Source organism: Mastomys coucha, unplaced genomic scaffold (assembly GCF_008632895.1).
Source record: "Mastomys coucha isolate ucsf_1 unplaced genomic scaffold, UCSF_Mcou_1 pScaffold20, whole genome shotgun sequence".
NCBI lineage: Eukaryota > Metazoa > Chordata > Mammalia > Rodentia > Muridae > Mastomys > Mastomys coucha.
The window spans coordinates 113,687,365-113,710,050 of record NW_022196903.1 but is presented as its reverse complement, the minus strand read 5'-3'; the positions used below and the strand labels follow the sequence as shown (position 1 = coordinate 113,710,050).

At 50.7% G+C, this 22,686-nt stretch overlaps 1 protein-coding gene across 1 annotated transcript; it reads left to right on the top strand.

The window, feature by feature from the left end:
• The first annotated feature begins 16,359 nt into the window (after positions 1-16,359).
• Tmem121b (transmembrane protein 121B) lies at positions 16,360-21,733 on the top strand. Its single transcript, XM_031383223.1, has one exon. It carries the CDS (start codon positions 16,616-16,618, stop codon positions 18,338-18,340), a length of 1,725 nt encoding a protein of 574 aa, XP_031239083.1. The 5' UTR covers positions 16,360-16,615; the 3' UTR covers positions 18,341-21,733.
• Positions 21,734-22,686: the final 953 nt, after the last annotated feature.

The following is a 22,686-nucleotide window of genomic DNA, read 5'->3' as shown; positions in this document are numbered from 1 at the left end:
TATGTTGTGTCTTGTGAAGATTTGTGTGGAATGTTCTAGAAGCCCTGTGAGGGGAGGCTTGGGGCAGGGGTACACAGGGTACTCCTCCTGGGTTGAAGAGTTTGTGGCATTTCATTCCCTAAGTATGGTGGTGTCTCCTTCTCCTGCTGTCCGTCCTCCCACCCCCAGGCGGGGCTCTGTCTAGTAATGTCTCCTCAGTACCGTTTACATTCTGTCCCCAAAGAGAAACCCTACCCCAGCTCCCCGTGTCTCTTCCCCAAGCTTGGCATTTGTCAGATTTCTTGCCTCTCTAGTTTGGACATTGACTGCCTTTCAGAGGTCCATACGTTAAAGGCTCGTCCCCCTGGGTGTTGAGGACCTTTTACTAGGTAGGCCCCAAGATTTAGACTTGGTGGCACGTAGCCCTAATCTCAGCATTCTGGAAGCTGAGACAGGAGGATTTTGAGTTTGAGGCTTACCCAGGACACAGCAGAATACTGTCCCAAGAAATTAAATAAAAAAATTTAAAAACAAATTAAAAAAGAAACCCTGACTAACAGACTCGGGGTCCCTGCCCTTTATCTTACTCCTGTAGTCACTTGATAGGACACGACCTCCATCCCCTCCATTCCCCTCTTTCTCATCCCTTCCTTTGCCCTCCCGTCCCTTTCCCTTCTCATCCGGCTGGCCTTGAACTCCTGACCTCCCAGGTGCTTAGATCACAGAGGCACCACCATTCGCGGCTTTCCTTTTTTTCTTAAAATACCATTGGTTGGCTATATCTGACTACTTGACACCTCTGGATGCTTCGTTGTTTAGAGATGAGAAGCAAAAGAGACAGGGGGTAGCCCATGAAATAGGAAATGGAGAGCTGTCATCAGAGAAGCTTAATGAAGAAATTGCTCCATGTCCACTCCCTTGACCAGCGCTTGGCTGTGCCCAAAGCCAAGCATACCCACTTAGATGTAGCACCTCACAAGTCTCCCAGAGGCAGCGTTAGCTTACCTCAGTAGGACCGGGCTCTATACGGGAGCCGACTTGAGGCTGTAAGTACCCCAGACGAGAAAGCTATGGGGGGCATTTTTTGCTCTCACTGTGAGCATCTACACACGGACCAGAGGAAGGCCGTGCCATCCTCAGTGGGTATGGATAGGGCGTGTGTGCACTTTTCTTGCGTGTCTGAGGCTAGGTCAGGGTTCTTGATATGGCCAGCTCATGTCAACAATACACATTAGCTTAAGCACTTCATACATTCAGGCTTCCTCCACTATCATCATCATCATCATCATCTCTTCCTCTTCCTCATCTTCCTCCCCTTCCTCTTCTTCCTCTTTCTCTTTTCTTCCTTCCTTCCTTCCTTCCTTTCTTGTTTGTTTGGACAGGGTTTCTCCCAAATGCTGGGATTAAAGTGCGTGCCACCAGGTTCCTGCAGCATAGAAATGCATCCATCCTGCCATCCCACCACCTGTGGCCCTTGCCTACCACATTCCCTCCATCACTTCATGCTCATCTGTGCAAACAGAGTCCCCTGCCTGTCCTGACTTGGGGCCTCTGCTGTTCTCTCCATCTGTCTCACACCATTCCTTTCTCCAGCTAGTGGGGCAGGATACCTCAAAGACTCTCCTGACCTCCTCTACGAAAGAGCACTCTGTCTCCCTTAACCCACTGTTTCCTCCTAGTACTCACATTCCTTGACCTGAATAAACACTTACTTATTTTATTCTACTAAAAGGAGCTCCGTGGGTTTGGGTCATGCGTGACTGGCACCTGGCAGGATTGCTGCTGACCCTGCTTGCTTACCTATAGGATCTCCTTGTCCTTGGCGAGGGTGACAGAAATGAAGACGATAGGTCAACCTGGAATGAACCTCAGCTCTCCAGTCCCCAGCTGTATGGTCCTGTACCCTTCACTTCTCTTCAAGGTTCTGGTTTTTTGAATATTAGGTTTGTGTTTGCAGTATCTGTGCTGTAGGCTTGTGTCAAAAATAAATAAATGACAGCTGGAGATGTAGCTCACTTACTAGAGGGCCTGGGCTTGCTCCACAGTGCTTCATATACCAGGCATGGGGCACATACAGTAATCATCACTTAGGGGGTAGAAGCAGGAGGATCCAGAGTTCTAGGTTATTCTTGACTGGATTAACAGGGTCAAGCCAGACTTTCTACATGAAACCTCATCTCAAAATACAAAGAAGAATTAAGTTTTCTATAAGCTTTTTAAAAAGATTTATTATTTATTTAATGTATATGAGTACACTGTCGCTATCTTCAGACACACCAGAAGAGGGCATCAGATCTCATTACGGATGGTTGTGAGCCACCTTGTGGTTGCTGGGAATTGAACTTAGGACTTCTGGAAGAGCAGTCAGTGCTCTTAATCACTGAACCATCTTTCTAGTCCCGTAAGTTTTTTAAAGTACAGAAGTTCTCCTACAGAACCATTTCCCTAGACAGTGGGAAGTCCAGGCTTAGCGTTTTCTGACTACAAAAAGGTCTCGGGGCTGTCCTTGAGGATTTGGGAATTTGTCCCCACCATCCTTGGCTCTGATCCTTCCACAAGGGAGAAAAGGGCAAAGAGTTCCCTTCCCTTTGAAGAACTTTCTGGAACATTCCCAGGACTTTTAGTTCAGTTTGTTTGACTACAGTGTGGTCTCCCAGGCACCACTAACTTCAAGGGCCAGGGAGAGAGTACAGTGATACTTAGGGAACTCAGGCTCGGGGGCCAGGGAGAGGCTCAGTGGGTAAAGGTGCTTGTACAAAGCCTGACAGGTTGGATTCTCTCCCTGCCTGGGAGCCACGTGGTGGAAGGAGAGCTGACTCCGGTGAGTTACCCCTACTTCCCCATGTACCGTGGTACCTGTGCCCTTCCTCCCCTAAGAAAGTGATTGCAGTAATTTTCAAATGTTAAAATGAGTCAGGTTCTATGTAACAGGATTGATACTGGAGTGCATGCTGGACCAGAATCAAGGAATGCAACTACAGCCTGGTACAGAAGGCACTGACCTGCTGTTACCATTGTTCATTGGTCTCTGAGTGTGCTAGACAAGTGTTCTACCACTAAACAATACCTCGTGCTGTGTTGTTTGTTTTGGTTCGTTTTTTAATTTACTTTTTGTTTGTTTTTGAGACAGGGTTTTTCTGGGTAGCCCTGCCATTCCTGGAACTCACTCTGTAGACCAGTCTGGCTTTGAACTCAGAAATCCGCCTGAGTTCTACCTCCTAAGAGTTCTACCACCTGCTTCTACTTCTCAAGAACTGGGATTAAAGGTATGCACCACCACCTAGCTTTTAATTTACTTTTTTTTTAAAGATGTATTTATTATTATAAATAAGTACACTGTAGCTGTCTTCAGACACACCAGAAGAGGGCATCAGATCTCATTACAGATGGTTGTGAGCCACCATGTGGTTGCTGGGATCTGAACTCAGGACCTCTGGAAGAGCAGTCAGTGCTCTTAACCACTGAGCCATCTCTCCAGGAGAGCCCCTTAATTTACTTTTTTAAAAGCATGGTTTCGTGTATCCTAGGCTCGTTCTAGGCTTGCTAGGTAGTCTAGATGACTCTGACCTCCCTTCTGCCACCACATGTGCCACCAACATGTGGTTTGCTCAGTGATGAGCATTGAACCCAGGCCTTTGTGCATCCCAGGCAAGCACTCTATCAACTGAACTATACCCCAGCCCAGTTTACTTATTCTTCTGAGTCTTGCTTTGAAGCTCATTCTGCTGCCAGCTCAACAATTCTGCCTCAACATCCCAAGTTCTAGGACTAGACACTCGTGCCATGACTTCTGGACTTTGATTATTTCTCTCTCTCTCTCTCTCTCTCTCTCTCTTGCTCTCTCTCTCTCTCTCTCTTTCTCTCTCTCTCTGTCTCTCTCTCTCTCTCTCTCTCTCTCTCTCTCGTGTGTGTGTGTGTGTGTGTGTGTGTGTGTGTGTTTGTGCGTGTGTGTGCATGCACGAGATTGCTCATGCGTGGGATATGAGTAGACATGGATACCTATGTTCATTTGGAGGTCAGAGGTCAATGCTAGTGTCTTCCCACCTGATTTTATTTTTGTTTAATGTTTACAGTTTTATTTATGTGCATGGTTGTTTTGCCTTTGTGCCTATCTGTGTGCCACGTACCATGTTTGTGATTGGTGCCCATGGAGATCAGAAGAAGATATCAGATCCCCTGGAACTGGAATCACAGTTGTTAATGCCCTTGCAGATGCTGAGAATCACCGTGGGTCACCTGGAAGAGCAGCAAGTGCTTGTAACCTCTGAGCCACCATATTTTGTAATACAGGGTCTCTAACTGAACCTGGAGCTCAGGATTTGGCTAGTCTGCCTGGCCTGTGAGCCCTATAATCCTCCTGTCTCCACCTTCCCACTGCTGCTATAATCAGAAGAAGCCACCACATCTGGCTCCAAATTTTGCAAAGCTTTATTTACTCTGGGTATGTGGTGTGCATGTGCCATGGCAAGTGTGCGCGGGTCAGAAGACAACTTTGTCAAGTTGGTGCTCTCTCCTTGGTGTGGATTCTGGACATTGAGATCAGGTGGCCAGGCTTGTGTGGGAAGCACATTTACCTGGTGAGCCGTGTCCCCAGCTGCGAGTTTTCAAATGAGCATCAGGAGTTCATAGAGTTTGGAGCCTCACAAACCCCACTACACAGCGGCAGTGCTTAACGTAGTCCACATCCTACCAATAAGGTCCAAAGGCAGAAGTCATTCAGCTACTCGTTTCAGAAACAAAGGCATGTTGTTTGGCCGGTAGCACTCAGCACCATGGTAATGACCAAACATTGGCAGCAATGCCATTCTTGAGTGGAAACGAACTGAAATCAACTGAGTAGTGGCGTTGAGGATGTGCCATGGCAAGTGTGCGCTGGAGAGATGGCTCAGCTCTTCCAGAAGACCTGGGTTCTATTTCCAGGACCATATGGTGACTCAAAACCACCTGCAACTCCAGTCTCAGGGAATTCAATCCCCTTCCCTGGCCTCTGCAGGCACAACACAAACATGGTGCAGAGACAGAGATGCAGGCAAACAATTTGTTTTTAAGAGGGACTAGGCCCGTAGTCAGTCTTCTAACTGGGTCTGTGTATTCCCCGAGACCTCCCCAGGCTCTGGGCTTCCTCTGTCTTTCTCCAAGCACTGCTCAGTGGAGCCACAGTCCAGGAGCGTCTCCTTGGGTCCAGCGTTTTCAGCTTGTATGGAGTGCAACTGTGTATTTAGGAGAACAGGAGGGCAAAGCCAAGTATGGCCATGTGAGGGCACCAGGTCTGTCGCTCGGATCCTTTGGCCAGGTCCTAGGGTGCTGGAGCACTGGTCATTCCTCCCTCTTGCTTGTGTTCCTAAGACATCATACAGGATTTCTGGCTCCCCGCCAGCAGGTCTAGTCCTGTCCCTAAGGGGCTAATTTAGCTAAATGAGAAGTGGAAACAACTAACCAACTGCCTTCATTTGCTCAATTACAAACTGAATGAGAATGTGACCTGTACATGTTTTGATGGAGCAACAAAGGGCTGCCAGGACAGACGGCCAGGGCTGTAGAGACCTTGTTTGCAAACAAACAAAAACAGCTGGGCGATAGTGGCACATGCCTTTAATCCCAGTCCTCTGGAGTCAGAAGCAGGTGGGTCTTTGTGAGTTCAAGGTCGCCCTTGTCTACAAATGGAGCTCCTGCATATCCAGGGCTATATAGAGTAACTGTCTCAAAACCAAACAAATAGGGGCTGGAGAGACTGCTCAGCAGTTAAGAGCCCTGACTGCTCTTCAAGAGGTCTGAGTTCAGTTCCCACTAACACACATGGAGACTTACAATCATCTGTAGTAGGATCTGATGCCCTCTTCTACTGGATCTGAAGACAGCTACATTTATTAAATAAATCTTTAAAAAACAAAAACCCGGAGGGCTGGTGAGATGGCTCAGCAGGTAAGAGCACCGACTGCTCTTCTGAAGGTCGTGAGTTCAAATCCCAGCAACCACATGGTGACTCATAACCACCCATAATGAAATCTGACACCCTCTTCTGTGTACTCATTTATAATAATAAATAATTAAAAAAAAAAAACCACAAGTCAAAGGCCAGATTATCAATTTGAGTGATATGTAAGCCTTTTAAAAGCTCATTTTGATGTGGTAGCTCACACCTTTAATCCTAGCACTTGAGAAGCAGAGGAAGGCAGATCTCTGAGTTTGAGGCCAACCTGGTCCACAGAGTGAGTTCTAGGACAGCCAGGGCTACTCAGAGAAACCCTGTCTTGAAAAAAAGATCAAACAGAAAACCATTTTTTGCATACTAATAGCATCCTAAGCAAGGACTCCAACACTTATGTTTTGTGTTGAGACAGAGTCTTGGAGTCCAGACTAGCTTCAAACTTGCTTTATAGCGAAGGGTGACCTTGAATTCCTGGGCTGCCCTTGCCTCTCAAGTGCAGAGATTTTAAGTATACACCACCACACCTGGCTTCCATAACCCCTCCCCACTTCCATTTAACCCTTCCTTGGGATCAAACCCAGGAAATAATATATGGTAGGCAACGAACCTGGGTTTTTTTGTTTTGTTATTGTTTTTTTTCGAGACAGGGTTTCTCTGTGTAGCCCTGGCTGTCCTGGAACTCACTCTGTAAACCAGACTGGCCTTGAACTCAGAAATCCACCTGCCTCTGCCTTCTAAGTGCTGGGATTAAAGGCCTGTGCCACCACCGCCCAGCTAGGCAATGAACCTGTAGTTTGCTTTGAGGAGATAGGTTTCACAACATAATCTAGGCTGGTCTTAAACACTCGGACTCAAGTCTCTACCTCCCCAGTGCTAGGACTACAGGCTTGTGCCACCACGCCTGATGAACCCATATTTTTAATGAAGTTATCAATATGGGACCAAGCATCTGTGAGGCATGGCAGTGAACAGATGTGATTACTGGGCACTTTGAGTGGTCCCCTGATGGCAGACCCCAGAGTTGATGAAGAACACCTCTGGACTGCCTCATGCAGGTGCAGGGGCATGTTGGTAATGAGGACATCAGGACATCCTACAGAGCCGGGGTTGCTGTAGCAACTGGAGGCTGCCTTGAGGGAGGAATTTAAAATACCTCTGCTAAAATAATTTTGTGTGTGTGAGTGTGTGTGTTTCAAACACTCTGTCATTTGCCAGTGCTTCCTGTTCTGTTGAGGTGGGTCATGCTAGGAGGCCTGTCTCTCTGCCTGGGGCTCTTGGCAGCTTCTGGGGCCTGGAGGTGGAAGATGGCTCAGAGTGTGAATTGCTAGGAAGTTGACAGAACTTTGGCAAGCATTTGCTTCCAGGTTTCTCCAACTCTAAAGCCTGTGCCATTTTCTCTTTGGAGAATAAACACTCTCCCACCACCCCCTCTCTGACTCCCAACATTTATAACATAGCCATGGCATTCCTTGCTGCTCTCTTGGTCTGTTTATTTCTCCACTCCTGCTGCTGCTGTCTCCTCCTCCTCTTTCTCTTTCTCCTCCTCCTCTTCCTCCTCTTCCTTCTCTTCCTCCTCTTCCTCCTCCTCTTTTCTTTTCTCCTCCTCTTCCTCTTCTTCCTCCTCCTCCTCCTCCTCCTCTTCTTCTTTCTCCTCCTCTTCCTCCTCCTTATCCTCCTCTTCCTCCTCTTCCTCCTCCTCTTCCTCCTCTTCCTCCTCCTCCTCCTCTTCCTCCTTCTCCTTCTTTCTTATTCTCACCCAGCAAGTGCTGTGGGGCACCCACCAATCAGGTTGTATGGCCGATAGACAGAGGCTCAGTAGCTAGCAAATCAAGCTTTATATTAAATTGGATCTTAATTCTGTACTTGCCTATATTTGTTGTAGAAACATCTGGTTTTAGATGAATGTGGTGCCAAGCCCATCTTTGTGTGCTTGCATTCAGTTGTGACGAGCCTGTGTGTGATGGCTATTCTTGATTGTGAACTTGACTGTATCAGGAATTAACTAAAATCCAATCAGCTGGGTACACTTGTATCTTAGTATTGTATTGCTGTGAAGAGACACCATGACCACAGCAACTCTTGTAAAGGAACACATTTAAGTGGGACTGGCTTACAGTTACAGAGATTTAGTTCATTATCATCATGGTATGAAACATGGCAACGTGCAGACAGACATGCTGGAGAAGGAGCTGAGAGTTCTACATCTGGATCTACAGGCAACAGGAAGAGAAAGTGGCACACTGGGCCTAGCTTGAGCATAGGAGACCTCGAAGCCCACCCCCAGTGACACTGCCTCTAACAAAGCCACCCATACTCCAACAAGGCTGCATCTCCTAATAGTGCCACTCCTTATGGGCCAAGCATCAAACACTTGCGTCTATAGGAGCCATACCTACACAAACCACCACAACCTGGGAGGAATTTTTCTTAATTAAATCATTGAATTGGATGCCTGGTGGTGATGGTGCTGGTGGCGGCGGTGGTGGCGGCAGCACATGCCTTTAATCCTGGCTCTTGGAAGGCAGAAGCAGGTGGATCTCTGACTTTGAGGCTAGGCTGGTGGTGGTGGCAGCGGTGGTGGTGGAGGTGGCGGTGGCAGCACACGCCTTTAATCCTAGCTCTTGGAAGGCAGAAGCAGGTGGATCTCTGACTTTGAGGCTAGGCTGGTTTACAGAGTGAGTTCCAGGACAGCCAAAGAAACCCTGTCTTGAAAAAAACAAGACAAAAAAATCATTAAAGTGGGAAGATCCATCTTTGATCTGGATCTTTTGAGGGGGAAGACCTACCTTTAGTCTGGCCCACACTTTCCAGTGGCAGCCTACAAAGGACATGGAAAAGGCCTGCTTGCCCTCGCTCTACTTACAAGCCCTTTCCTTCACTGGCATTAGAGCCTGCTTCTCTGGGAGTCTGGTGTTTACTGAAGGCTAGCTGAGATGCCCAGCAACTATTGATTCTTGAACTTTCTGTCGGAAAGGTCTTAACCATTGGTGGACTACCTGGACCACAGCCTGTAAGTGACTCTACTGAATCCCATCACGCACACATACCCCTCTCTGCCTGCATGCACATGAGCACACACACAAGTGCACCCATGCACACGCACACTCTTTTATCAGTTCTGTTCCTCTAGAGAACTCTGACTAATACATTATGCTTGACAAGCTAGTGGAGACCCTAGGTGCTGAACCCCAAATCAACCTAATGGATGGCAGGAAACTAGGGCAATGAATAGGCTCTGCAAAGTTGGTGGAGAATGTATAACTAACCCAGTAAAGTGGCTGGTTATAGTTGCGCAGTGGTTAATGATTATGGTGAAGAATCTCCGGCCGACAATGTATTTGGAGGATACTTCAGATGCAAGAAATGAACAAATAAAAACAGGCTCATTTTCTTAGAGGAAAGGAAAGGTGTGGTCTAAGCTCCTGGAGAGTCAGTGGTATTGGTTCATGCTGTGAAATGCAGAAGCTGTCATTGGACGGATGCTGTGGGCCATGGGGGCGACATTGGACACACTTAACAGGAAGTGCTGCTTGCATGCATCTGCTCGCTTCCTCTTATAACTTTTCCATCCACAACCCCAGCCCATTGGATGGTGCCATCCACATTCGAGGCATCCTCCTCTGTCGCCCCCCAGCCACTGTCCAACATGTCAGTACTCCCTGGAGGTGCCACCACAGCATATCTAGAGATTCTAAATAGCTCTAATTCCAGTGAAGTAGACAGCTAAGACCAACCACCACACTGGCTTCTATGGTGGTTAATACTGTCAGCTTGACAAGACACATAGCCCTCTAGGCATGTCTGGGAGGGGTTTCCTTGACTGGATTATTTACAATGGGAAGACCCATCCTAAATGTGAGTGGCAACTGACAGTCAATAGAAAGGAAGTCCAACATGAACACTTGCTTTTTTGCCTGCTTGTCTTCATGTCTTGGTGGTGAGTCTCACCAGGCCTGCTGCTGCCACCGTAATTTACCAATAGCAGAACCAAGCCTTTTCTGCCATCCAGTGTGACCTGAAGACCAAGTGGCTGTCCAGGACCCCTCAGTCCTCAGTTCCAGACTGAGTGCCAGGGCTTCCATCTTCATAGATGAGCAGATAGGTTCCCAGTTTGAAGACGGTCATTGCTGGGCACCCAGACTGTACCATGCAAGCTGGTCTAATTAGTCTCCTTTTAACATGTATTCGTTCTGTTGAATGCATGCACACACAAATGCACCCATGCACATGCACACTCTTTTATCAGTTCTGTTCCTCTAGAGAACCCTGACTAATACATTATGCTTGGTTCCTAGAGAACTGTGGCTAATCTGCTTCTTTTGTTGAATGTATTTAATTCTAAGCCAGAGTTTCTACTCTGCCCTGGAGACTGGCCAATTGGAGTTAAGAGCAGCCCAGATGAAACATACTAAGTAATAACTTGGAGTTATCCATGGGAAAGTACATTCTAATAGCAGAGAGGGTAGATACCTGCCCAGCTCTTGTGCTGTTTACGGCTTATTGTAAACTATAAAAGTTGTCTGTCTTTTATCTGGGAACCGAATGATCAAGGTGGAGTAGAAACCCCAGATTGGGATTAAATAAATTCTATGACAAGCTTCTCTCTGTGGTAGAGGCAGGATTTGAGCCTAGATAATCTGCCTTTAGAATGTACTCACTGATAAAATACCCCAACAAAAGCAGCTTAGAAGAGAAAGGGGAGGGAAGGGAAAGGAAGGAGGCAAGGAGCTTAGATCCAGGTCTATGGATTTGGCTCAGTTGGTAGAGTGGTTGCCTTGGCATCAGTCTCCAGCACCACATAAACCAGGCAGGGTGGCACATGCCCATAATCCCAGCACTAGGAAGGTAGACAGGAGGATCAGAAGTTGAATATTATCTTTGGCCATATGTCAAGTTTGAGGCAAGGTTGAACAACATGAGATTGCATGTCTCCAGAAAAAGCACACGAGTTGGTGGGGACCTAGAAATTTTAAATAATAATATGGAGATGCTGAAATTTAGGTTTTCCCTGCCTAGATTTGTTGTTATTGCTGGTTTCTCTTTTCCTGGCTGTGACAGTTAATGCTCACTGTCACTTTGACTGACTGGAACCATAGGCGACGTGCCTCCCATGAGGTGTTTCCGGAGTGGCGTAACTGAGGAAGGGAGCCCCGCTCCGAGGCCCAGGTTGAAGAAAAAGTGTAAGTAGCTGAGACCCAGCATTCAGCTCTTTCTTCTGTCTGACTGCAGACCCAACAAGTCGCCTCATCTCCCTGACACCATGCCTTCCCCACCCCGGTAAGCTATATCCCTTCAAACAGTGAATCAAAATTATCCTGTCTTAAATGGACCTCTGCTCACTCTAGTTAACCCTGCTCGCTCCAGTCAGCCCCGCTCGCTCTGGCCCAAAGATTTATTATAAATAAGCACACTGTAGCTGTGTCAGATCTCATTGTGGGTGGTTGTGAGCCACCATGTGGTTGCTGGAATTTGAACTCAGGACCTTTGGAAGAGTAGTCGGTGCTCTTACTCGCTGAGCCATCTCTCCAGCCCTCATTAGATATTTTATCATGATCAGGTCGTGGAGGTATATGCCTTTAATCCTAGCACTGGGGAGGCAGAGATCTCTGTGAGTTCAAGGCCAGCCTGGTCTACAGAATGAGTTCCAGGACAGGCAGGGCTACACATAGAGAAATCTTGTCTTGAAAAAAACAAAACAAAACAAAAACAAAAAAATCCAAACAAACAAACAAGGGGCTGGAGAGATGGCTCAGTGGTGATGACTGCTCTTCCAGAGGTCCTGAGTTCAAATCCCAGCAACCACATGGTAGCTCACAACCATCTGTAATGGGATCCGATGCCCTCTTCTGGTACGTCTGAAGACAGCAACGGTGTACTCATATGCATTAAACAAACAAACAAACAAAAATAAAGTATAGTGTCACAGCAGGGAGAGGGAACCAGTGCAGAACTCCCCACACAGCAACTCAGTAGCTATAACTCCAGTCCCAGGGCATCAGATGCCTTCTGGCCTGTGGAGACACACTCATGTGCATGGTGCACAACCATGTTGGAGATACTCAGCATGGTGGAGTGCTAGACTGTGTGAGGCTCCGGGGCTTTGGGGCTCATAGAACAACAACAAGAGGAGTGGATATGCTGGCACACACGTTTAATCTCAGCCCCTGGGGCACAAGGGCAGACTCTCTGTGAGGCAAAAGGTCCACATGATGAGTTCCAGGACAGCCAGGGCTACAAGTGATGCCCTGTCTCAGGAATAAACAACATTGTCCCTTGCACCAGGCAGTGGTGGCGCACGCTTTTAATTCCAACACTTGGGAGGGCAAAGACAGGCAGATTTCTGTGTTCGAGTCCAGCCTGGTCTACAGAATGAATTCCAGGACAGCCAGGGCTACACAGAGAAACCCTGTCTCAAAAAACCAAAAACAAAACAAACAAAAAAAAATTGTCCTTTGTACTCTCTTTAGATGAACTATACATTACAAGGTTGCTGTGTTTTGCTTAGCTCTCTAGTAAGATGGACATTTTGCTAATATGTAGTTCACCAGACAGCATCCATCTTCAGAGATCTGGCTCTCCATCTTGCTTCTGGGATACTCTGTACCCCATCCCTCACCCCAAGCCCAGCTTCCTGCCAACATCCTTTCCTTCAGAATGGCTCTCATCTAGGCAGGCCTTACTGCTTTGGCTCCTGACTCAGGGCTTAAGTGATGGGGGATACGGAACTTAGTCTACTATCCACACCGCTCAGTGCTTGCTGGCTTCCCTACTCCTAAGAGGAGCTTGCTTCCACTTTTCAGAGAACATCCGTGGAGCCCAGCACCTAGCTCAGGGGCTGAAGCATGGGAAGACTATCCCTGTGGATGGTGGCATCCTCGTGAGACTTTTCGTGGGCAGCTCAGGGCACACCCCTCTGGAAGAGCTCTCTGTGTCTGTGGAGCTGCAGCATGTGTTCTCCGGGAGTGCCCCGAGTCTCTGAGGCTTCAGGGCCTCAATGAGCTGAGTCTCAGCATGTGTTCTCCGGGAGTGCCTAGTCTCTGAAGCTCCAGGTCCTCAATGAGCTGAGTCTTCTGCTTTGCTCTCCATCTCCTGCAGGGTTTGCTCTTCAGGTGCTCTGCATGCTGACTGCGACTAAGAACCAGTGAACTTCACTTGTCTGTTCTCATGTTCACACAAGAGGCCTCCTCATGCGCTCTGGCAGCTCCCTTTGAACCCGGCCTTTATTCTTGCTCTAAGGGTGAGAGGCAGTGATTCCAAGCAGAGAAAGAATCTGGGAACAGGGCAATGACTAGTACAAGGAAAGGCTGCCCTGCCCCGCTGAGCCTTCCTCCGCTGCTGAGCTGGACAAGGCCACTTCTTCCTCCTGGTTTGTCTCTTGTTCTTTGGGAAGGCCATGAGCCATTGGCTTTGTAGGTCAGAAGCACAAGGTGTTCTGTTGCCAGAGGAACTTAACCCAGCGTCTAGGATGTGAGGAATGGTTGGGGAAACGGCTCTGACTGACCTCTTCCTCGCAGGTCTGTGAGCTTCTCACAGCTGGGTTTGTGAGGAGAGCTGGCAGCCAGGCTGATGGGCAGAGGTCTAGGTAACCTGCTCTTCTTCACTGGTAAAGTGATCTGGATAGGTTCGGGTCATTCTCTCCAAGTGTTGTACAGAAAGCATCCAGCATAGATACCCCCTGAGTGCTTATAAGAGATATTGTGACTGTTTTCTTTTTTTTCCTAGATCCTTTGATATTTTTACAGTCAAAATCCCCCACCCCTTGTGTGTGTGTGTGTGTGTGTGTGTGTGTGTGTGTGTGTGTGTAAGAAGCCCGAGAATTATCCAATCTAAAGAGAGGAGAGATGCCACCAGTACTCTGGCCACCAGCTTGTTCCATAGCTACCCAGAGTTACCCTGAATTATCCTGATTAGTGGGTGCTTGTTGCTCAGAGCCCTGGGCGCTACAGGAAATTCAGCTAAAGAAAATCAACTCTGTAGGGGCTGGAGAACTGAGAGCTCATTGGTTAAGAGCGCTGGCTTCTTTCCCAGGGGACTCAGATTTGATTCCCAGCATCCAAGTGATGGCTCACACCCATCTGTAACTCCAGCTCCACGGACTCCAGCACTTTCTTTTGACCTTTGCAGATACCAAGCACGCATATGGTACACATGCAGACAAAATACTCATACACACAAAATAAGTTAATAATAATAAAATAAAAAGAAAGGTAACCCCACTGGCTGGTAATACACTTCAATGGACATTTAAAGTAAAATCATCTGGTCTTGGGAACGAGAGGGTTCAGCAGGATGGGTGGGTCTGAGGCAGGAGCACCGGGGGCGGGGAGACTGGTTCATCAGTGTTCTCAGGAATCCCAATGCTTTTTCGTTGACTTCAGCCTTTTCCAGCGGCCTTTGCCTCTTCATCCACTTCATCAACTTGACGAGGAATCTCAGGCCAGCCTCCGTGTTCACTACTGGCTGGCATCTCCCCTGGGGAAGACTAGGAAGCTGGTCTATTATCACTCACATTAGAAGCTGGAGGCTCCCCAAGCCCCGTTTCTACCAGGACTGGCTCAGCGCAGATATCTGCTGGACTTGGTGGGACGTGTAGGAGCAGAGGCTACACCTTCAAAGCTGGCATTTCCACCCTGCCTCCAGAGGGTGGCCTTGGCACCAGCTTCCATGGCTGAAGCTCTCATACCATGAGGCCTGTGAAGACCAGATTTAGAGTAGCACTTTTGCTCCCTGATACTAGCCGAAGTGTGTGTGTGTGTGTGTGTGTGTGTGTGTGTGTGGAGAGAGAGAGAGAGAGAGAGAGAGAGAGAGAGAGAGAGAGAGAGAGAGAAGAGATCATTATTCCAGGGCACACAGGACTACACAGAGAAACCCTGTCTCAAAAAATGAAAACCAACTAACCAAACAACAAAAACTGCAGATAAGGGTTGGTAAGGCTGTGGCCAGCAGTATGGTGATTCCCCTCTGGCAGGTACCAGCTTTGAGGCAGTGAAATCAGGGCAGGGGACATAAAGTCCGCAGCAGGAGGAGGAAGACAAGGGCAAGCTCCTAACTTGCTCCTATGAACTGGGAGTGGAATTACACAGAAACCCCAGAACCTTTGTAAGCCCCAAATGCTATTGTAGTTTTTTTTTCTTCCCTACCTCTAAAAGCAGGATTTTACCTCCTGCCCTGCAGGGCTCCTACCTAGGGTGGGGGGCAGAAAGGGGGAGGGCAGCCCCTGGGCAGACTCAGCCCACGGAACCATCCAGGCTGGCCTTGAACCTTCAATGCTCCTCTTTCAGCTTCCTGAGTACCTTGGGTTGCGAAGGAGCTGGCCTGTGACACCAGGCTCCTCTGGAGTCTGTTCATATGCATGCTTCCATACCTCGAAAGATCCCTTCCCCCCTCTTCTTCCTCAGCCATATTTTCCTGTTATTTCATCTCCTGCTTTAGCTTTTTTGTTTTTGTGACAGGGTCTCACATAGCCCAAGCTGGCCTCAAACTTGCAATGTAGTTGAAGATGACTTTGGATTTCTGAACCTTCTGCTCTACCGCCTCAGACCTGGAATCAGATATGGGGTTTGGGGAGGAACCCAGCACCGCATGCATGCTAGGTACAAACCTCCTAGAATACCAAAGATGAGCCTGACTAAGTAAGCAACCGCCCCACCCCAGGTCTCCTGAACAGGCTCCGCGCAGTGGCCCTGGCCTCCCTACCCCAGGACTAGACAGTGGTGCTTGCACCCCACCCTCTTCCTAAGCTCTCTTCTCAGCAGTTCTGTTCAGGGAGCCTTTTCATTTACTGGAAACTGAAGAACTCCCGGGGGAGGACAGTTTTGGATGTGTGAATACACAGCATTTGGTTGGGGGTGCTCCTTCTGAATAATAGAATTTGGCGGGGTGGGGGAGGTTGTTTGGTTTCTGGTGATGGGTTGGAACCCAGGACTGAATTCATACAAGGCGGGTCATTCTACCAGTTGAGACACATCATCCCCAGTCTCCTCCTGCTTCTTTTTAATTTAACTTTTTAATCACTTTCATTGAGTTCTCAGGGCCTTACTGAAGGAGGCGGCAGGATGGTTGGTTGGCCTTACTGAAGAAGGCGGCAGGATGCTTGGTGGCGCACAGAGGAGAAAGTTGACCCTGTGCTTCCTCCTGATAGGCAAGGAAGGATCATGGTGCTTGGAGGCACGGAGGTGGGGTGGGTCTACACTGAGACCCAGGCCACCCAGCAGTTCAGGTTCAGCCCTTAGGGCTGTGGAGCTAGCGAGTTCAGGAAACCTATGCTCCTGTCCCGCCTGGCCTGATACGCTTTCAACTCTACTCCGGAGCCTCGGTTCTCCCTCCTTTCCTTCCTGCTGATCCAGCCAGCCAGGCTTTCTCCTCCTCTATTCTCGCCTCCTCTCTGCCTCGAATCCAGTCCTGGTTTCCCCGCTGCCAACTCTTTCTGCTGCCTGCTGGGCTCGCTCCCCTCCTCCGCCCCCGCCTCTCCAGTCCCGGCGGTCTGCTCGGCTCCCCGGCTCTGCCCCAGCCCAGCCACCCGCGCGGCTCCACTCGCCCAGTCCGGCCGCTCCAGTCCGGATCTCTCCGCCTCCCGACCCGGGTGCGAGTTCCAGCAGCTGGCGAGGAGGCGGCAGCGGCTGGCCCGGGTTCCCCTCGGCCGCCTCGTCAGCCCGAGGTTGGCGGGGAGAAAGAGGCCGGGCAGCCCCTGGAGCCCCTCCGAGGACAATGCACCCGGCGCTGGGCCACCCTCGCGCGCTCTCGTCCGCGCCCGCCTCCTTCCCGCCGCCCCCCGCCGCCGCCCGGCTCCAGCCCCTCTTCCTCCGGGGGGGCTCCTCCCGCGGCCGGAGAGGCTCGGGCGACAGCAGCACCAGCACCAGCACCAGCCGCGGGGGGGGCGGCGGCAGACGCGGCGGGGGCGGCGGCTCCCCGAGCAGCAGCACCGGCGCGGAGCGAGAGGACGACGACGACAGCATTAGCATCAGCAAGCCACTGGTGCCCGCCGCCGCCGCCGCGCTCCCGGGGCCCCCGGCGCAGGGGGGCGTCCCGGTCTCCGCCACCGCACCCGCCGCCGCCTCCTCCACTTCCACGCCCACCTCCTCCTGCAGCATGACCGCCGCGGACTTCGGCGCGGGCGCAGCGCCCGGCACCGTCGGGGGCCCCGGGAGCCGCTCGGCGGCGGGCGCAGGCGGCACGGGGACCGGTGGCGGCGCCTCCTGCTGCTCGTGCTGCTGCTGCTGCTGCGGCCGCCCCGCTCGCTCGGGCCGCAGGGGTCGGCGCCGGGGCTGCTCGCCAAGCCCGGGGTGCCGTTGGGGCTACCAGGCGCTGTCTGTGGTGCTGCTGCTGGCTCAGGGCGGTCTGCTGGACCTGTACCTCATCGCTGTCACTGACCTGTACTGGTGCTCTTGGATCGCCACCGACCTGGTGGTGGTGGTGGGCTGGGCCATCTTCTTCGCCAAGAACAGCCGGGGCCGTCGGGGCGGTCCGGCGAATAGCGCGCACAACCACCACCAGCTCCACCACCACTCGGCTCCGCCTCTGCACCTATCCGCTGCGGCGTCGGCGGCAGGGGCCGGGGCCAAGGCCCGCGGAGGTCGAGGAGGTTCTGGAGGCTCCGGGGCCGGGCCGGGGACGGCTGGGGCAGCGGGCGAGTTCGCCTTTGCGTACCTGGCCTGGCTCATCTACTCCATCGCTTTCACTCCTAAGGTCGTGCTCATCCTGGGCACGTCCATCCTGGACCTCATCGAGCTGCGCGCGCCCTTTGGCACCACGGGCTTTCGCCTTACCATGGCGCTGTCCGTGCCGCTGCTCTACAGCCTAGTGCGAGCCATCAGCGAGGCGGGCGCGCCCCCGGGCTCGGCAGGTCCCCTGCTCCTGCAGCCACAGCAGCATCGCGCGGCGGGCTGCTTCCTGGGCACGTGTCTGGACCTGCTGGACAGCTTCACGCTGGTGGAGCTGATGCTGGACGGCCGCGTGCCGCTTCCCGCGCACCTGCGCTACCTGCTCATCGCGGTCTACTTCCTCACGCTCGCCTCCCCAGTGCTCTGGCTGTACGAGCTGAACACCGCCGCGGCAGCGCCGTCCTGGGGCCAGGCCTCCGGGCCTGGAAGCTGCAGCCGCCTTTTGCGTTTGCTGGGCGGCTGCCTGGTGGACGTGCCCTTGCTGGCGCTGCGCAGCCTCCTGGTCGTGAGCTACCAACAGCCGCTGTCCATCTTCATGCTCAAGAACCTCTTTTTCCTTGGTTGCCGTGGCCTGGAGGCCTTGGAGGGCTGCTGGGACCGGGGGAGCTGGGTATCCCCAAGTCGGGCCAGAAGCAGCTATGGTGCTCCTCCCTCTGCTCCTCCACCACCTCCTCCACCACCACCTCAGGGATGCTCCCAGCGGGGCCACTTGGAAAATGAAGGGGGCCCTCATGGCTATGTCAACACTCTAGCTGTGGCCTCTCAGAATTGAAGCATTGAAGGGCAGGGGCCCTGATCTTAGCTTTAGGATTTCCGGTCCCCTTGGCTGTGTTTGGAGGTAACTGTTTACTAGGCAGAAGGCCAGTGAATTCTTCTGCACCCCATGGGTAGAGACTACTTGGAGGGAGACCAGCAATACATCGTGAGGAAGAAGGGCCCATGATTCGCCAGTCTTCCCTGTCCTGACATACAAGGGATTGGATACATGTGCCACTTGCTTTTCTTGCCTTCATCCTGATTCCTATTCCTGCGGGAGAGAATGGAGGAAAGGCATTCAGGCAGGGAGGGTAACCTTTGGGGTGTGTGTGTGTGTGTGTGTGTGTGTGTGCTCGCGCGCGTCTATAGTGTATTTTCTGGGTGTCAGTCCCATGCCCCTTGGAGTGGGAAGGAGACCTAGAGAGGCCTTGCTTCACAACACACATACCACCATGCTCTCCTGCCTGAATTGATGACCGCAACCCCCAGGAGTTGCTGGGTTGCTGTACTCCAAGGCAGAAGCTCACCCAGGGTCCTCCCTCCTGCTCCTGTCTGCTCAGCTTCGGGAGGAACAGGTCTATGTGGAAGGACCAAACACCACCCTTTCTTGGGTGAGCGCATAATTTCTACCTCTGTGCTTCCATTTCCAGTGCATCACATACTGATGCTGCTTGCAAAAAAAAAAAAAAAAAAAAAAAATCAAACCCTCAGAAGTTGCATTCAGTGGGGCTACTGGATCCCCTTGGGGTTTGGTGCCAGATTTTACAGGGTCTGTGGAGTGTCAGCCGTTGGCTTGCTCTCCCTTGGTTCCTCCCTCTGCAGCAGAATAATTCTCCTCCCTGTGCTGGTGCTGGCCGGGTTGGAATTGGGTTCAGAGCAACTGCTTTAGTGGGTTCAAGTGTATGTGAGGTCAGGCCTCTTAGGGACCCAGGAGAACACCACCTGCTCCTTTAGAAAGCCTGGCACAGAGCGGAGCAGGTATGACCTTTCACCTCTCCCCTGCTTCAGGTCTCATCAGGGAGAGGGCACCGTGCAGAAACCTGCCTAGCCTTCCCCAACAGGGTCCTCCTGGAGGGTCTGTCCTTAGTCTGTCCTTCAAGGGAAGTCGGGGTTGGCTCCTGCAGGCTTCATGAGGGATGTCATTCTTGGAGTCTGTAAGGCAGGATATGTATTCTGAAGGCAATCAAGGTTCAGAAGGCACAAGGAGCCAGGCCAGGATATACTCACCCTGGCGATGGGATTTGGGGGACGGGGGAGAAGCAAAACCTTAAGAATTCTGCTTCCTCTCCTGTTTTAGGAGTTGTATGTGGCGTAATGAATCTAGACGAGGGACCAGAAAAAAAATGATCTGTGGTTCGGCTGCCTGCTAGGTTTGGATGCCATACCATTTTACTGTTTAGGCCTCTAGGGTAGTATTCTTTGGGTTCGGGGCTTGAAAGCCCTGGTCGTAATGCTGCCGTAAACGTAGACAGAGGAGAAGCCATCCAGGTGGACTTGAGGAGGGCTCTGCTTCTATCCTGTGTCTGGCCTTAGGCTGGGGAGCTGAGGAGGGCTCTGCTTTTGTACTGTGTCTGGCCTTAGGCTGGGGAGCTGAGGAGGGCTCTGCTTCTGTACTGTGTCTGGCCTTAGGCTGGGAGAGCTGAGGAAGGTTTGCGAACTCAGTTGAGAGACAGGCATCACAGGGTTCTCTAAAGACTGAAGCACAGAGGCAAGCCCAAAGTGCTAAGTCACTGACTACTAACTCAGCCGCCAGGCCCAAGTCCCTTATCTCCTTTGACTCTATCAGGACCTTCTGAGAAGGGGACCTTCCCCAAGGGCTGCATGGGGCCCCTCTTACTCAGCCTCCTGGGGCTATGGGCTGAGGAAATCTATGTGGCTAGAAGCATGGAAGGCTGAACCGGAACACTCATGGGCCTGCCCAGCTAGCGTGGGCCCTGTGGAGGGTGTTTACAGTCTGCACCCTACGTTCCTGCTCTCTTGACCTCAGCCAGTGTCAACTAGTTGCTTTCCACAGTAAGCCTGCCTTTTCTCCTCATGCTGGCTGACTCTCCTTCTGACTGGACTCAAGGTCCTAGGCCTAAGGCCTGGATGGGGGCTGCAGCTGCTCCCAGTATTCTGTCTGTTTCTCAGCTTTGCTGTGTTTCTTGCTACCTAATTTCAATGACTGTGAAAAGAAATGATCTCTGAGCCATGGCCGGCTCTGGCTGGCCCCCAACCCACCCTCTTTCTACTGTTTGGATAGCTGTCCCTCTGCTGTGGAAATGCTGCTGAGAGACTGTCACTGACTGGATTTAGGACAGAAGGCTGGCATTTCCCTGGTACATCAAGAGACATGGTCATGTGGCCACTTGTGAGAGAGGCCAGGACTGCTTGAGGGCCTAGTGAAGGCCCAGCACAAGTCCTGCACATCAATGTGTCTTCTGTAAGTATTCTGACTCAGGGCTGGGCCCTTCCTCTGGGATATCTATTTTGGGTCTTTTCAGTCATTCCCCTGTTCCATTCACACATGACCTACTAGTAAGGCCTATTTGTTTCTTCTCTTGCTTTCTAGGGTATCTGTAGCTAGGGATTAGACTTGAGATGTCCCCAAAGGGTCATGACCAGAATAGTACACTGTCCTGAGACTTGTGCCCGAAAAATGGATCATGGAAAAGAACCCTGGGCTCAGAATTTAGCCTTGTGGGCTCCTAGCCTCCGAGCTCCTCTAAGCATGGAAGCAGAAGGCCATTTAATACCTGAGCTTCAAATGGCACCTGTTTTGTTTTTGTTTTTTAATTAATTAATTTATTATATATAAGTACACTGTAGCTGTCTTCAGACACACCAGAAGAGGGCATCAGATCTCATTACAGATGGTTGTGAGCCACCATGTGGTTGCTGGGATTTGAACTCAGGACCTCTGGAAGAGCAGTCAGTGGTTAAACTGAGCCATCTCTCCAGCCCATGGTATCTGTTTTTTTTTTTAAAGATAAATTAATTACTTTGTAGTACTGAGGAGTAAACCCGGGGCCTCAAGCACGCTTGGCAACTGCTCGTCAGCCTGCTGCGCAGCATCCCCAACACCAAGTCTTATTCAGTCTGTGCTCTCTCTAAAGGCTTGAGCCCCACCTTTGAAACATTTCTTTGAGTGGGCATCTCACTGTGTTTCCAGGGCTGGTTAGAATTTGGGGGTCTAGGGAGCCCTCTTTAGCCTCCCAAGAAAACAGGTGTACCCTGCTTTGTCCAACCAAGACTATTCCTGTTAAACATGCCCTGGGAAGCAGGCCGGTGTGGGGGCCACAGAGCTGGGAAAATGAGCCCAGAAGAAGCAAAGAAGTGTCACCCCGCTAGCATTCATCACTCTCCCCCCTCTTTTTTAAAAATAAAACCAGACTCTGTTCTGAAAATAAAAACTTGAGACTTATGACAAGCTTCCTGTGTGGTTTAAGACCATTCCTGTCCTGATTTCCTCACTGAATTCTTAAATGTCACTGTAACATTTGTCATTATTTTTGTAGGTTGGTGTTGGTGTTGTGGGCATACCTTAGCGAAGTATTTGGCGTGTGATTCGGGGGGGCAGCGACTGGGGCTTGGGTGGGCCTGGGCCGTCTCTTCAGACCTTCTGTTGTTTACAGAGGAATTTCCCAGTTGTTTCGGGTTTTCTTTTACTCCATGAGTAGCTTACTAGGGTGGAAAGCAGGAAAGATAATCTGCTTGTATGAGACAGGTTCTCACTATACTCTCAGACTGGTTTCAAGGAATCCTCCTGCCTCAGTCTGCACAGTGGCTGGGACTACAGCAACATGCCCAGCAAGAAATCATCTATTCTTTCTTCTTATGTGGCTCTTCGCTCAAGCGGAAGCAAAGGGAATAAGTAAGGTCATTGTTCCAAAACAACACAAAACACCAACAAACAAAAACACAGGAAGGAGACCGGAGATTCTCACGCAGACCACTGGGATTTCACCCAAAGTTGCAGGGTCTGGAGAGATGGCTCAAAAGTCAAGAGTTCTGGCTGCTCTTCCAAAAGATGCAGGTTCAACTCCCAGTGGGAGGATGATAACCACCAGTCTCTGGGGACAACTCCAGTCCCAGGGAATCTGATGCTCTCTTCCTACCTCCCCAAGCATGGGGCACAGGTGACGTACAGATATATAGATCAAAGAAGTAAATAATTTAAATATGTAAACACAAAACAAAAATCAGGAGCCATGGTAGCTTGAAGGGACATGTTAAGAATGAAAAGAGAGGGACTGGAGAGATGGCTCAGTGGTTACGAACACTGACTGCTCTTCCAGAGGTCATGAGTTCAATAGTGGCTCACAACTAATCTGTTATGGGATCTGACGCCTTCTTCTGGTGTACTCACATACATAAAATAAA